Source organism: Emydura macquarii, unplaced genomic scaffold, assembly GCF_026122565.2.
Source record: "Emydura macquarii macquarii isolate MOO-44397 ecotype Brisbane River unplaced genomic scaffold, CSIRO-AGI_Emac_v2 contig_71, whole genome shotgun sequence".
Taxonomy (NCBI): Eukaryota; Metazoa; Chordata; order Testudines; family Chelidae; genus Emydura; species Emydura macquarii.
The window spans coordinates 5,097,627-5,113,616 of NW_027130208.1; the positions used below are offsets into that span (position 1 = coordinate 5,097,627).

The 15,990-nt window shown below is 44.3% G+C and overlaps 1 protein-coding gene across 1 annotated transcript in view; it reads right to left on the minus strand.

The window, feature by feature from the left end:
- The window catches only part of PRICKLE2 (prickle planar cell polarity protein 2), a 176,198-nt gene extending 163,925 nt beyond the window's left edge, over positions 1-12,273 (minus strand). The window contains exons 1-2 of the mRNA XM_067541706.1: positions 12,060-12,273; positions 11,548-11,633 (exon numbers count right to left, since the gene is read on the minus strand). Of these exons, the coding sequence (XP_067397807.1) occupies positions 11,548-11,633; positions 12,060-12,101 (128 nt within the window). The 5' untranslated portion in view covers positions 12,102-12,273. The remainder of the gene's footprint in view (positions 1-11,547; positions 11,634-12,059) is intronic.
- Between the last annotated feature and the right edge of the window lie 3,717 nt (positions 12,274-15,990).

Sequence of the window (15,990 nt, forward strand, 5' to 3'; positions counted from 1 at the left end):
AGGACCTTCAAATCTATGGTGAAGGTCCTTACCCTGGAAAATTCACTCCTAGGAACTGGCAGCAAGCACACCTGAGACAATCTCAACTGCTTCTACCAGCCAGAAGGAGAGACTCAGGACCCAACTTTCTTCTCAACTACACCAGTTTTACACCAGCCACACCCTGGCTCGTGTGACTTCACAGGAGTAATGCCCAAATTACAGCAGTATAAGTAGGAGGAGAATCAGCCCCTAATTCTCTTATACCACAGGCTTTCAAATATCTTTGCGATGTGGACCGTATCTTAATAGAGAGAGAAGTTGTCTCATGGACAGCTCTCTCTGACAATATCAGGAACAACCTCTCCTTCCTATTTGTTGTCACATAACATCCTCGTGGCAACTACAGCCATTATTTCCAAGCAAAAGTAATAGTGGGAAAATATTTAATGTATTTTTAGCAGACTGTGGCGCAATGTGGCACCTAGAAACAAAAAATAACCAGCATCACATGGGCAGACAACTCTCCAGGGACCTCCACCAAGTGCTAGGAGGGTCACCAGTGGATCTCAGTCTGAGGAACGCTGCTTCAATAAGCAACGTCCATTAGATGTCTTTGTACACCATTTTGATTTTTAGAGGGGTTTCTCTTCTCTGTACCCAGGTATTTTTCTCACCAACCCACTAGTGTTACTCTAAAATCTTTTCATTGCATTACTGGTTTAAAATCCACTCTGTTATCCTAAAGGAATAGCTCCCTTGACAAAACACCTCTCTTCTCAGCAGGCTACAAATGTCACTTTAAAAACGTTCCAGCAAAGGATGAGGTGTGAAAACCATCAAACCATAACAATATGAACCTTTAAATAAATGAGGTCAGTGACAGCCAACGTTCAAGTGATCTGAATGAATGAAAGTCTATTTGATCCCCCAACATTTGATCAGTGGTGGCTGTACTGACTTCCACCATCCAGGCTGCCTCTGCTTCTGAAGTGTTGGGCACTTCTTGAGAGATTGCGCCAGTGAGGGCATTCAGCACCTTGCATGGTTGGGCCCATGATTAATCTTTCATCACTCACTGAGCCACATGGCATGTGATGATAAATACGTGACTCAGGCCCTGCCAGAAACTAAATGGTGGCCAAGTACACATTGTTACTGTGCAAATCGCAAACATGACTTGAAAATTAGAACAACATCACTGCAATAGATCTACAGAAATGAGCTCTGCTTCACCAAAGACAGGTTCTTATGAAGAAATATGAGATACCTTCATATCCATTCATACTGAATCCTCTTAACAACCGCACAACAGAATATTGCGGAATTCAGATCAAGCTTTGATCAAAGCCATCACCCACCAAAAATAAAAATTCTTCCACTTCACAAGTTCTCTAACTGCTGTTAGTTCTCGTCATGCCAAGCATTATCTTATTTTTACAGGCACCTGATACAGAAAGGCTTTGATTCCTGATTGTGGCTTATAAGCAATACAAATAAATATCAATATTATTAATGGGTAAAACTTCATATCTTCTCAATTAGTCATAGGATGCAATGCCTACTTCTACATGGGGCAACAGAAATAAGAAAACTGACTGCCTATTTTTTTAACCCGTTAAGTATTTGGTTCAGTATCCAGATTATATGAAATATCAGCATCATTGCTGCAGGAGAACCTCATGAAACAAAATGTAGTGGGTACCATTTTTTTTTCCTGCAACCCCATAAAGAAGAGAGGCTGGGAGTCAGAACTGTGAAATCCTTGGGGGAAAGGTGCAGGATTAATTCAAAGCGTTACTGTTATAAAAGTTCCACCAACACAGTGTTCCAAAAAGATAGAGCTCTATGAGGTGTGCAGCCGGGGAACACTATTTTCTATCAGCGACACAACGAAGAGCTGCTCGCGTAAGATCATTATTATTATTTCAGAGGGATAGCCGTGTTAGTCTGTATACAGCAAAATCAATGAGAGTCCTGTAGCACCTTAAAGACTAACAAATTTCTGCGGGCATCAGTTTTCATGGGCTGCAACCCAGAAGCGGGTGCTACAGGACTCTCATTATTATTATTTATTTATATTGCAGAAGCAGCTAAGAGCTCAGCCATGGGTCAGAACCTCATTGTACAAAGACAGAACAAAAAGACAGTTCCTGTCCCAAAGAGCTTACAATGTAAACAGAGATAGCCAGGATCACAGGCATGAATCAACCCCTTGATTTTATAGATTGGGAATATGTGCTGCTCTGTAATCTGTTCTGGGCAACTGGTGCTATTTCTAGCCAACAAGGTTAGACAAAAAATTCCAAATCTTTAGAGAGTTCCCCTACAACTGCACCTACATTGCTCTCGGGCAGGGATCCCCAAACTTTGAGCTGCAAGGGCCACACCACTCAGTCTTGCTCTTATGGTGGGCCGGAGCAGGTGGGCCCACATCACGTGAGAGAGGGGCGGGGCTGGGAGAAGGGCGTGGGCTGGTTAAAATGTGTCAGCGGGCCGTAGTTTGGAGACCCCTGCTCTCAGGCAATTACACACAGAATGGCAATAGTCTTCACGAGGATTTTCATCTAAAACTCACGCCAAATGTTTCCAAATAAAATGAACGGGCTAGATCCTCAGCCAGTGTAAATCAGCATCCCCCCAGGGACTTCAAATGAGCTACTCCAATTTATACTGGCTGAGATTCCAGTTCTGTATTTCAGAAAGTACTTTTTGTTGTTGTGCAATAGTTTGGATGGCAAATACCAAATGTTCACATGGCATCGCGTACGGAAGTTCACACAAAGCGGACAGAATTTCACTCTTTGCATACTGATCATAAGCAGTGGCAAGTTTTTCCAAAAATGTTAGGCAAAAAAAGTTATTTTGTTTAGTCTAGAAGTAAAGTGATAGAAACTAACATCGGAATTCATTGTTTTCCCCCCATTCTGCACCCTTCGCTGTCCATTGGTGTCTATGCCTTATAGTACCCTAACGATCCCCAGGGTCTGTGTTGGCAGGGGCTTTTTTGCTCCTGGTAGGTTCAATCATGGCGGATTGCTCTGGGCGGGAAGGGCCAAACAAAAACCGACATCTTGGTCCTCCAGGCTGGGGGTTTGGCACACAGCTAACAATCCTGTCCTGTATGGTTATGCTATGTTAAAATATGTTATGGAAACAGCGGCAGAGAAATCAACCATTGCTGTGCGGGATGGCCTTCAGGAGTCAACGACTTGCATGACTGCCAATAGTGAAAGCCGAAAGGAAGCTTTTGGCATGAAAACTGAAGTTCTCAACACCAAGACAAAAACCAAACTGGAACATACAGATAATGTACTAAATAGGGAAGGTCAGGTAATAGCAGAGATGAGACACTATAGATTTAACATGGTGAAGAGCTGTGGAAGCTTAGCTGAAAAACCTGGGACACAGCTGGGGAAATCATTGAAAGACTTGCCAGAAACAGACAGGAGTGGAGGAGCTTTGTCACTGCTATGAACGCCAGAGGCGTAATGGGGGATAAACTTAATTTAACTGCACCCTTCAGTGCTAAAATAAGGAATTCTTAATCTACCCTCAAACAAACACCCCCCTCCCCCGATAATGTTTTTGAGCCACACCCCTAGATCTAGAAATTGCACACAATTCTCTAAAATGCAGAGAAAATCCACTTTCAGACTATTCACAATGATTAAAAAGATATTTTTCCTAGTTATGTTTTTAAAGTTTAATGTTAGATCTATTGGGTCTGCTCCTCAGCTCAAATAAACTGATATAGTTCCATTGACTACACTGGCATTTCAATGCCAATTATACCCACCACAGGCCTGGCCAATTCAGTTCAAACAAAATTTAATCAAGTAGTTTCTCAAAGTTCTGTAAATCCCAGCGATACAACCTTAAGCAACTTGTAAAGAAGTCAAAGGGTTCCAACAAACTGGGTCTCCTCCTACCTGCCAGGAAAGAAGTACATACTTCACCTGCTCTTTTGTATATCACATAAAAAATTAAAGAGCTTACTTTAGGCCTTTTTCCAGAGACAACACTGCCTTCAATATATTAACTATCTATTGGCACCTCTTAGCCAATCCATACAGATTATCAATCTCAGTTGTTGTTGGACTTACTTTAACAATAGAGAATGAAAATATTAAAAGACTGGCCGAGGAACATTAAAAGTCACTTATGTTACATAAGCGATTGTTAACCTGACAGTCATGTAAGGAAGGATTTTCTAGCAGTTAGCATGTCTTTCTGGGACACAGAAGATCCAAGTTTAATTCCCTGTTCTACCACAGACTTCCTGCATGACACAGGCAAACCAGATGTTGTGTTTGCCCACACTAGGGAAAAAAAATTGTGTTCTCTTACTTTTAGGGGCATAGAGTTCATCTCAACCTGCTAGCATGTTAAAATTGCCTTGCCTCCACATTTTACCTCGCGTTGGTTATTATGTTAGCTGATACTTGGTAAGAACACACAAATACGTTAAAGATTATGCGGTGCTCAGATAAAACAGCAATGAGGCCCATATAAGTACCATAGAGAGATCAATGGTTTTTCAACAAAAACATACAGACAAAACTCATAAAACAATAAATTAGGCCCCGATGCTGCAAGCGTTGAGCTGTGGATATTTAGCCAAACTACCACAGAACAGGGTTTGACAGCACGAAAATGACTGAAAAGCATGTGCACCTCAATTCTGCCTATGTTCTAGTCAACTGCTCATGCTGTTCTGTGTATGCTATTCCGTGTTGTAGTCAGGTTCTCCTACCACACTCATCATTGTGGTATCTGAACAGCTCCAACCCACCATGTGTTCTATCACCTTCAAGTAAATCCCACAAATCTTAGGGCACCCACAGAAAGCCAGACAGTCATGTGATTCCCCATCACACTGGCAATATGGCTTCCTCTAGGGACATTCTGCTATAGCCAACCAGCATGCACGTGGCCACCTCCCAACGCATTTGAAGGTGCAGCACAGGAACACGCAGAAATTAATGCCAATAGGTTCTACATTAACTGCAGAAAATATAATGCCATATAGAACAACTCTCCATGAGATACACCCTCCTTCATTTACTCCTGTAGAGCCCCCAAACACATGGCAATTCTAAAGAATAGCTTCTGGAGATGGGAATGGAAGGGTATTCATGATCTTTAGGCTCAGCATCCTTCCCACAGGTGCAGTTTTGTCTATTTCAGCTGGTTCTCCACTCTTCTCATTGGCCTACTGCAAAAACTGAATAAGATAACACAGCCTTAAGTTACTGCAATGGAAGTGATATGAATGGATGCTCATTCGGAATAGGGCTGCGTAAGGTATGCTCATGTCTCCAAGCCAAAAGTCTTAGAAATAAAAATGCAAGGATGTGTAGAATATCTGAATTCTAAAGGAGAGAGAGACACAAAGCAGGTTATTCATGAAAGGAAACAACCGCAAGCAATGTAAAAAGGCTGGAAACATATGGAAACAATAATCTGTATTTTCTTTCCTTTTCCTTTTTTTTTTTTTTTTTTTTTTTTAAAACCAGAGACAAATGCTTCAGAATTCCCTGTTATTCATTTGCGTGCGACACTGAAAATACTGTTGTTTCTGGCCTTTAGAAGCTGCTCCAGTAATCAAACTGAAGACCAAAAGCTGGCCAGGGATGTGTTTGCAGGCCAAAAGAGTCCTTTATGTGCATCCCCAGGGAAGAATTTGACTCCCGATAGATGTAGATTTGGGTCATGTACAAATACAGAATGACTAGTTATTTTATTAATTATTAGTGGTATGTTAGTCCTATAGGACTCAGCGGAGGTCAAGGCCCCACTGGACTATGCACTGTGCAAACACATAGTAAGAGACAGACCCTACCTCAAAGAATTTATAAAGGCTGGGTCTGTCACCACACAGAGATTAAGTGATTTTCCCGAGATCACACATGACCCAGGTCTCGACTCCCAAGCCAGTACTCTATCCACTAGACACCCTACCAACACCCTACCTCTATATAAACCTAGGGTCCTCTTTTCTTGAGGCACTGTACACTTTATTAAACCCAGTGAATGCTTTCAACAGCTCTTTCCACAGGATTTCATTCATTAATATTAAATATTACCAAACTGAGACGATAGTTGAAAAAATGGTTCTCTTTCTTTTAAAGACTCTGCTTTCAAGTGTCTTTTTAAGTATTGGACAATGCTTGTTACATAAACATAAGCCACATTTATGAAGACTGTAAAACAATTTTAACAGGCTACTTGAGGAGAATTGGAACTCTTGACCATCAAAATATGACTTAGGGAACAAATGCTGCAGCTTATGTTACAGGAATGAGAATTCAAGAAACAGAACAGAAATGTGATTTCACAATGCCAGTCAAAAACTAAAAGCGCTAACATCATGTTTTTATGGCACATTTATTACTGCTATTTAAAGCCATTGCAAATGAGAAGCATAACTATGGCAACAAAGATTTTCTGCAAGACTTTGGGTAATTTTAAAAATACTATCTATCTTTGGGTTTTGTACTGCCACCCATCAGCACTGTATTCGGGCACCTTCCATGTAAAATAAATAGCAATAGCGAAGTCCCTTGTGAACTTCATGGAGTCTTTGGCATGTCTCCTTTTAAGAACATACGAACGGTCACACACTGGGTTAGACCAATGGTCCATCTAGCCCAGTATCCTGTCTTCTGACCATGGCTGGTGCTACAGGCTTCAGAAGCAATGAACAAAACAGGACAATTCTTGAGTGATCCATCCGCTGTTGTCCACTGCCAGCTTCTGGCAATCAGAGGCTTAGGGACACCCAGAGCATGGGGTTGCATCCCTGACCATCTTAGCTAATAGCTATTGATAGACTAATCCTCCATGAGCTTATCTAATTTTTATTTCCCTTCTCTGTACTAATTCTAATATATCATTTTTGAGATGGGGCCACCAGAACTGCAGGCAGTATTCAAGATGTGGGCATACCATGGATTTATATAATGGCATTAAGATATTTTCTGTCTTATTAGCTCTCTCTTTCCTAATGGTTCCTAACATTCTGTTGGCTGCACCTTGAACGGATGTTTTCAGAGAACTATCCAGAAGAATGCAAAGATCTTTCTTGAGTTGTAGCAACTAATTTAGTCCCAGCAGTTCTTTATTGAATCAGGCCTTTGGTAAAGTTAATATGCAAGGGGAAATTATGAGGTTAAAACTCTGCTTGGAGTAGGGTTGGTTCTTGGGTTTTGTTTTGGTTTTTTTTGAGGGGCGGGGAGGGGGGAAGACTAAGTGGGAGGCCGGGAATAAAAGGAATATTTTAATTGTGAGGATCACTGACGGTGGAAAGGCTCTCTTAAAGAGGAAACACACTGAAACAACACATGGCTGTAGATGATACACCAAAATCAGACAACATGCTGCAGTATGCATGCATGTTATATTCAACGTTATATTCAGTAGTATATTTTAAAAGCAATTTCAAGTTTTACTTTCTCCAGTGTCCATGTGAAAGGACTATCAAAAACTTCAGGGTGGCAAAAGCAGCATGCTCTGTTCTCCTGATTGGTACCCATTTGTCAGCTTTAACGTTTGCATATTCATACTAATTGCATTAGGAATAGACTATAAATTCCCTTCCCTTTTCTCTCCTCTGACCACCTCTTTTGCAGGCTTTTCTTTAGTGAGACATTATGCACAAGACACTTCTAATGGCTATTCATTCACCCGACTCCAGTGACAGCTTTATTTAATGCAAAGCTTGCTAACAAGCTGAATAGCATGCAGTTTAATGTAATGCAGATCTGATTAGAAAACATCAACCAGACTCCTAAGGAGTTGGAGATTTTACTGAATTTGATTTCACTTTCTCACACAACACCATCTTTCAAGTGCCAGCCTATATTAAATACTGAACAAGGAATCTGTTGTTTACATTATTTGTCATTTTCAAGACTACAGCCATACAGAAAATAATATTTGTCTTTTTACACCTCTAATTCACAGTCTACTGTAATAAAAAACAACGTGCTATTAAAGTAAAAAGTTACTTTGCTGCTCAAGACACTGCAAAACTGCAGGTTACACTAGCTACTGTTTGATAGTCATGTCTGCGGAGGACTGCAGTGCAAAATTGATGTCTAGTGATTAAATTCAGTCTTGATTCTTTTAAATAAAATAGTCTATTTTTCTTCTCTTTTTGCTAAATCACTACAAACTGAAAAATTCAATTCTGTAACCATCGGTGTGTGATCATTAAGGAACAAACTTCTATGGACTTCTTATGGGTGTTGTACATATGTAAGGACCCAAATTTAAAGAACATGTTGCACATTTTACTCTTACTTGCATCCATTGAAATAAATATTAAAAATGCTGGCCCATTAGCACAGAAAATCCACAACCTTACGTGAATGTGGCATTGCAATTTAAAGATGTGATTAAAACAATTCATTATAATGTATTCATTATCATAAATCAAGATTTTTTTAAAACCACTTTCCTTTTAAATTATTATTTCGCTTCCTCTAAATTATACACCGTGGTTTTATTCTGAAGAAGGAAACAGTTTGGTAGATTACAATTTATTTTTAATGGTTTCCTTCAAACAGGAGCCATGCATATGCTTCCAAGAATGATACTTTCAATAAATAATGAAAATCAACTCCATACCTGGAAAAAAGTGGCCTTCAAATGAATGTAAAAAGCACAGAAATCTTTTAGATCTGAGCAGAACACAACTTGGCTTGCTTGTTAACACGGACATATACATCATGCCCAAAAATGCAAACAAAATTAGCAAACATACAATTCCACATAATTATATATACTACACAAAGCTTGCATCAGCAACTGGGATGAATTCCACTTTCCCTGTCTGCAAGCTTATAAATTCCTCTCTCCCTGATGTATGTTGTAAATTCCCATCTTTAAAGCCCAAGTCCAATTTACATTTATCAGCAAAAGTGCAGTGTTAAAGGATTATAAAAAAGCTTACGAATCTCTAGTGGTTAATTGATATGGGTTTGCATCCCTAATCCCTACATCCCTTGAAAACTATTGTTTTCTTTCAATTTCATCCAGCAGTTTAATAAGTTCACGAACATCCCCAGTACTAGTTAAATATACTTTTTTCCATATTCAGCAGATCTGTTCTCCCATGTGTGTGTGACCTACAAAAGTAACTGCTATTAATATTTGCCTACTTATATGTCCTGGGCACTAATGGGAGAACAGAGCTCTCAAAAGTAAAAATGAATGTATATCCACTGTATATATTTATTTAGGTAGGCAAATTAGCAGGCTTTATTTTACTTGATTATATATTTTTATATTTAGGCAATTAAAAAAATTATATGGGAGCTGGTAGAGTCACCAGTATAACAAAACAGCTAAAGAATGTTCTAACTCATAGTGCAAGAGCTACACATGCCTCGTCCCTGGGAACATCCATGCACTAGAGGCAGTGTGTTAGCTCCAATTTAAACAAGATGAATCTCCAGGTAGCCAGGTGCCTTGTATTACTAGAGCATTAGAAAGCAGTCAGAGCAAGGGATCAGAATTTGACCCACTGATTTCAGTGGGTTTACTCCTGGCACACTGGTGAAAGATCAATCAGAATCAGGCCTTCTGTTAGGAGATATGTCAGTGGAGTTGAGTCGATAGATAGCCTTTCCTTTAGGGCCACCACCATCTCTGCCAAAGTCTGCCAGAAACCTTCATTACAGTTTGGAAATTTTGAGAGTGTGTGGGGCTGCTGCCATGTTAGTGCAAGTTTATGGCTAACAATGCATCCACAGAAATCAGTGCAAGTCCAGTTGTGGTTGTGAAATAGCATCACCAAATTGCGACATTAGGGAAAAATGGCCTGCAAAGGTGTTAAGTAGCTGTGGATTTTTACATAATGAAAACCAAACCTGTACACTGCACAGCTATTTGTGATGGTTAGAGACAGGCAGGCAGTAACCTCGAAGGTTGCCTGTATCTTCATATTACATATTTACAAGGTCTCCCTGCCTCTTTCAGACATTTTAAAGCACTTTGCAAGCTTTTGGGACAATACCAAGTACCACAAACCTGAGATGTGATGATGTATTTGACAGCTCACAAAAGCCTTTTATAACCCCTAAAAAAAAGATGCACGGGGTGATCTTACAAATATATTATGAAGTATATATGGCGGATGCAGAATATGGGGAAAGCAGCAGGAGATTGCAGCTGCCTGAAGGGAACAGGAGCAAGTACTGGGCAAATTGCTTCCACCAAAGGTTGGGGCACACAGTCAGGAGAGAGCAGGAGCCATGAGAAAAGACTGCCCGTAGCCCTTGAACCTGCAGTACAGGACATTGTAATGTGGAGCATTATCGTTCCTTTCTATATTGAGAAACGCCCAGCAAGGAGCAGACTGAAGGGTAAAAGAGGGCCTGCCATGTTACTTCCAGCAACACCCGCACCTAACAATTACCTTTCATTAGAAGGGACATCCCTCTGTTCAGACCCAGATTTGCCTCTGTCCTACCCAGATTTTGCAGCACCTGACTTTTACATGTCAGTGAATGACGTCAGAACACTGACTCGTTGAACTGAGGTTATAGGCTTCGTTCCTACCAAATAAACTAGCCCCGCTTCTTCCAGCGTTATTGCGTTCACATCCCTCGTTTTGAGTCTGCATTTCAATCCGCTGAGACCCAAACGTGAGGTGGGGGGTGGCAGGAGGTGGTGGTGACAACAGAAACAGGCAACCAGGTACCAGAGTTCTAGCACACCTGGAGGAAACGGGGGGGGGGGGGGGGTGTGAAGTGCTTAGCAATGTTGGCATTTCTCTTCCTCTGGACGTAGGATGGATTTCAGTGCTCTATAATCCCAAGGTACAATATCACCAGTCCTCTTGGGCCACAGGAGAGAAGCGTGGGAAGAAGCCAAAACCACCACTATGCTGAAAATGACCAAACACAGCCGGTAGCGGATCTAGGGTCACCCCTGAATATCCACAGCAGATTTAAATCAAATGTCAGAAAAGCCTCCCCCCACCCCGGGGGGGCGTATTGTCCTGCAAAAGTTGGCCTGGAGGAAAAAGGAGAATTACAGCTGAAAGGGAGGACGGCTGGGCTGGAGGGCGGCCGGCCCTTCACACCTGGGAAAGGAAGCTCTCTCAGGGCCACAAGCCCCTAGTTTAAGGTGAGGCGGCCGCCTCTCCTCTTCGACCCTTCGGGTGCGGAAAAAGGAGGAAATTCACACCCAAATCTCTCTCTCTCTCACACACACACCCCAAATGACCCCCCTCCAAAGTCACCCCAAAAACACACCCACCCCCCAAATCACACCCACCCCCCTACACCCCCAAATCACCCCCAAAACACCCCAAATCACACCCACCCCCCCAATCACCCCCAAATCACACCCACCCCCCCAAAAACACACCCACCCCCTCCAAAGTCACCCCAAAAACACACCCACCCCCCAAATCACAGCCCCCAAAATCACACCCACCCCCCTACACCCCCAAAACACCCCAAATCACACCCACCCCCCAAATCACACCCCGTGGCATTCCTCCCCCGGGCGGGCCGGTCTCGCTCGCGGGGCGCCAGGCGGGGGGTCTCCTACCTCCACTTGTGCAGGGCGAAGCCGGGGCACTGGTCGCCGCAGGCGCTGCACGGCTGGCCCCGCTCCGGCGGGCCCGAGGCGGAGGGCTGCGCGCACCAGCCCGACGGCCGCGGGAAGGGAAGAAAAGCAAAAGCCACGTTGGTTTCTCCGTCCAGCCCCGAGCCCAGATCCGCCCCCCCCCCCTCCTCTCACCCCCAGCGCCCCGGGCCCGGCCGGGGCTGCGCGCCTCGCGGGGGGCCGCTGAGGTAAACGAGAAGCGCGCGGGGGGGGAGGGGTCGGGCAGTGGGTCGGTGCCGTTAACGGCCGGGCGCCGCGGACAAAGGCCGGGCCGCACCTGTGGTAACCTGGGGGCGGGGGGCTCCCAGGGCGAAGGGCAGCCGGCGGGGCGCGAAGCGGCGGCCCCAGCCGCAGGTGCCGCCCCCCGAGCCCAGCCTCCGCCCGCCCGCCCGCCCGTGCCCTCCGGCGCCGCGGACAAGGGGGGAGCCGAGCCGGGCCGGGCCGGGCGCACTCACCGATCGGCTGGGGAGCCGCTTCCGAGAGCCCCGGCTGAACATGGCAGCGCCCGGCCGCTCCGGGGCCGCGGGAGAGATAGAGCGAGAGATCGAGCGAGCGCGGCCAGCGGAGCCCTGCGCCGGTGCCGGTGTCAGTGTCGGCGTCAGCGCCAGCGCCGTGCGCCCGGCTCCTGCCCGCCCCTTCGCACTCGCGCGGCTCCGCTCCTGTCCTGTCCTGTCCCCTCCTTCCCACCCCCGCTGCCCAGCTCCCTGCCCTGCCCCCTCCCATTGCCCAGCCCCCTGCCCTGCCCTCCTCTCCTCTAACGCCCCCTGCCCCACCTTGCCTGCCTCCCCCCATTGCCCCTTCTGCTGCCCCTCTCCCCTGCCTCCTTCCAACTGCCCCTGCCCCCCATGTCCCTCCTACCACAGCCCCGTCCTTCCAGATCCCTCCCCACTGCCCCCAGCCAGCTCCCTCCTCCTTCACCGCTGCCTCTCCCCATCACCTGCCCCCACCTGCCAACTCCCTCCTCTGCCCCCTCCTGCCACTGCCCCTCCTGCCAGCCCTTCCACTGCCTCTTCCCCCTGCTCCCCACTCACTCCTCCAGCTCCTTCCCTCCCCTGCTTCCACCAGCGCCCCACCCACTCCCCTGCCAGGGGTCCCACACCCTGCTCTGCTGCCCAGCTGACGGGATCTCCTGCAGCTTCTCAGACCTTTGTCAAGTTGAGGGCCCCTGGGCCGGGCAGCAAGCTGGACCTAATGCCAAAGCCGCACTGGTCTACAGCATTATTCTGCTGGAACCTGCAGCAGCGTCAGATGAAGTTGTTTTTTTAAATGAGTATTTGATTGAATTCAATCTGAAAATAAATAATGCACTCAGTACCATAGCCCTTGTATGTTTACGTGGGAATTCAATTTATTGCATGCTGTCCTCACGGTTCCAGTGCTCATTATGCAACAGCCTGCCATCATTATGTTTCAGAGTTAACAATTAATTAAGACCCCTGAGGTAATTCACACCCCTCAGCTATTGTTTCAGGCAGCCAGCCAGCAGACTGAGGGAGATATCATTGTACTGGTTATACTCGGTTCCTCAAAACTGGGTTGTCTTTACAAAGCTGAGGCCTTAGAAACAACTTTTTAAAACAAGAGCTGAGATGCTGGAGCCCAGTTTTGCAGCCTGAATTGACTTTGGCAGCCACGAAACATACAGAGCAAATCAGCTCAAAGCAGCAAATCCTCAAGCCACATCACTTTCTCATGCAATCCCCCCCTAGGCTCCGTGGGCTTAGGCCAAAATAAACAGACAGAGAACAAGTTGTCCAGGTGATTGTTGGGATTCTGTGTCACTTGTTCAATGAAGAAATAGTCAGTCTCCAAAAATACTGGTGAAGTGCAGAAGGAATTCAATCAGGTGGAATAGCTATTCAATGGGAGACCCCAGGAAAGGACACACCAAACATCTGTAAAAATGTGCACGTTTAAGGTCCTTGCAGAATTACCAATGCGGTGGAGTGGCTTGTTGTTATTGTTTATGAAGTGCAATCAAACAGGTGCAGCAGACCAAGCACGAGCACCTGCTCTAAGGGCTTTGCAATCAGAAGGGCTAACTGGCACAATATAGGACAAAATGAAATGCAAAGAGAAAGTTGTAGGGCAAGAACATGTCATAGCACAGGGAGTTCTATAGAAAGGCTGAAAGAGAGGGGATCAGGAGAAGCTCAGATGATGGAGCAGCATCTCCATTATTATTTCATAGATTCACCCCTCGCATTTCTTGTCCCTCACAATGTCATCTCATATCTCTCCCTTCCTGTTCTCTGCCATCTCGCTTGCTCTGGAACCTCTATCTCAGAACTAGTAAAAAATCTGTTTATCAGTTTCATTATTTTCAATAAAAATTGAACTTTTTTTTTGTTGGAAATGTAAAATAAAAAACATCATTTTTAACATTGATCCAAATTTCCTGTGAGCATTTTTGTTGTTGAGGTTTTGGTGAAGGAAATGAAGTTGAAAACCTTATTTCCTGTTTTTTTCATGTATTATTTTGACTTTAAATATTCAGTTTTCAAGTCAAATGGTTGTTTTTTGAAGCCCAGTAACTGAACATATTTACCCAAACTGGATCATTTTTACTCTAAAAGTTTCAGCTTTTGGTTTTTATTGAAAAGCCAAAAACATTTTGTCAAAAACAAAATTTTTGCACAAAATTACATTTCAGTGGATAATGTTGACCACCTTTCCCCTTCCCTGTCTGTGCTGTCCCTCCTTTCTATGCTTCCTTACCATGCTACTTCCCATTCCCCAACCTTCCTTTTTCCTTTGGTCATTCTTTTCTGTCTTTCTCTTCTTTATCCTTCTGGCTTCTTTCTCATATCCTGTTAGCTGTGGGAGAGTCTTGTATGTATAGCCTATAAGTTTTTTGGGGCAGAGACTGTTTTGAATATGTCTATGTACAATGAAGCCCTGATCTCTGAATAGGCTCCAAGTTGATACTAGAGTACAAATAATTAATAATGGGAAATGGGAAATAATATAGTGATACATGAGTCAAATCTGTAAGGTGCTGAGTCCTCTCACCTCTAGACAAAGTCAGTGGGATTTCATGGCACTAGGCAGCTGGCAAGATCTGGCCCTACCTTTATGGCATTTCAGTACCCTGCATGAGGTGCAGAATATCTACAAAGTCATTTAAAACCTGGCAGGAGTAAATCAGCTTCAGATAAATGATTTAAAACCAGAATCAATGTACTATGGGAGATGCTTTCCAGGTTACCTGCAGATCTTTTTTCGTTTAATTGCTTTCGCTATAGCGATAAGTGCTGAGTGCACCTCAATTGTCTGGCTTGTAAGGACATCCACAATAGGTTTAAAACATTTTTATAAAAGTAATCCAGACTTAGAGAGCTAAATTCCCTGCTGGCATAGCTGCACTGAAATCAGTGAAGTTGGTCCCAGTTAAGCAGGGTGAATTTAGCCCCAACGTACAGGCTGTCCCTCTTGGCTCAGTTACTGGGAGCATATGGCAGGAATTGCTACAGATGGTTCTGTTTTTGAAAATTGTGCAGCTCATTCTTAATTTAAAATGATATTGGGCCAGATTCTTTGCTGCACCTCACAGGGAGCAGCAGAACAGGGAAGCAATGATGGCTTCCTGCTCTTCTGCGCTAGCCCTGATCTGGAGGTTGTTCTAACCTGTACCAGCTAGTTATGGTCTCCGGCGGTCCCTGTGCCAACTGGAGAGCACCAGAGCACACTGTGCTGAAGCTATGCTTCCTTCCCAGCACACCTCTTCCTGTCACCAATACACTCCCTGCAGGGGCAGGCAACCAGGATGGAGGTGTATGAGCTTGCTCTGCTGACTTTACTCTTTGCTGCAGAGTCTTCCGTGACCAGAGAATCCGCATCAGGGGACATGTGGGTGGCTTCTACAGCCTTTTACACTGTCTGCGTGGCACAAAACACTTTGGAGGACAGGCTTAGAATTCAAAATGACTTTAGCAAATTAGAAAATTGGTCTGAATTCAACAAGATGAAATTCAGAAAAGATGAGTGCAAAGTGCTTCACTTTGGAAGGAAAAAATCAAATGCACGGCTACAAAATGGAACATAACTGGCTAGGCAGAAGTGCTGCTGAAAATGGTTTGGTGGTTTTAGTGGATCACGAACTGAATATGAGCCAACTATATGTGATGTAGTTGCTGAGGCGGAGAGCAACAAAAATGATAAAAGGTTTAGAAAACCTGACCGATGAGGAAAGGTTAAAAAAAACTGGGCCTGTTTAGTCTTGAGAAAAGAGACCGAGTGGGGACCTGATAGCAGCCTTCAAATATGTGAAGGGCTGTTGTAAAGAGGAAGGTGATCAATTGTTCTCCCCATCCACTGAAGGTAGGAGAGTAGTAATGGCCTTCATCTGCAGCAAGAGAGGGTTAGGGTAGCTATGTGGGAAAACTT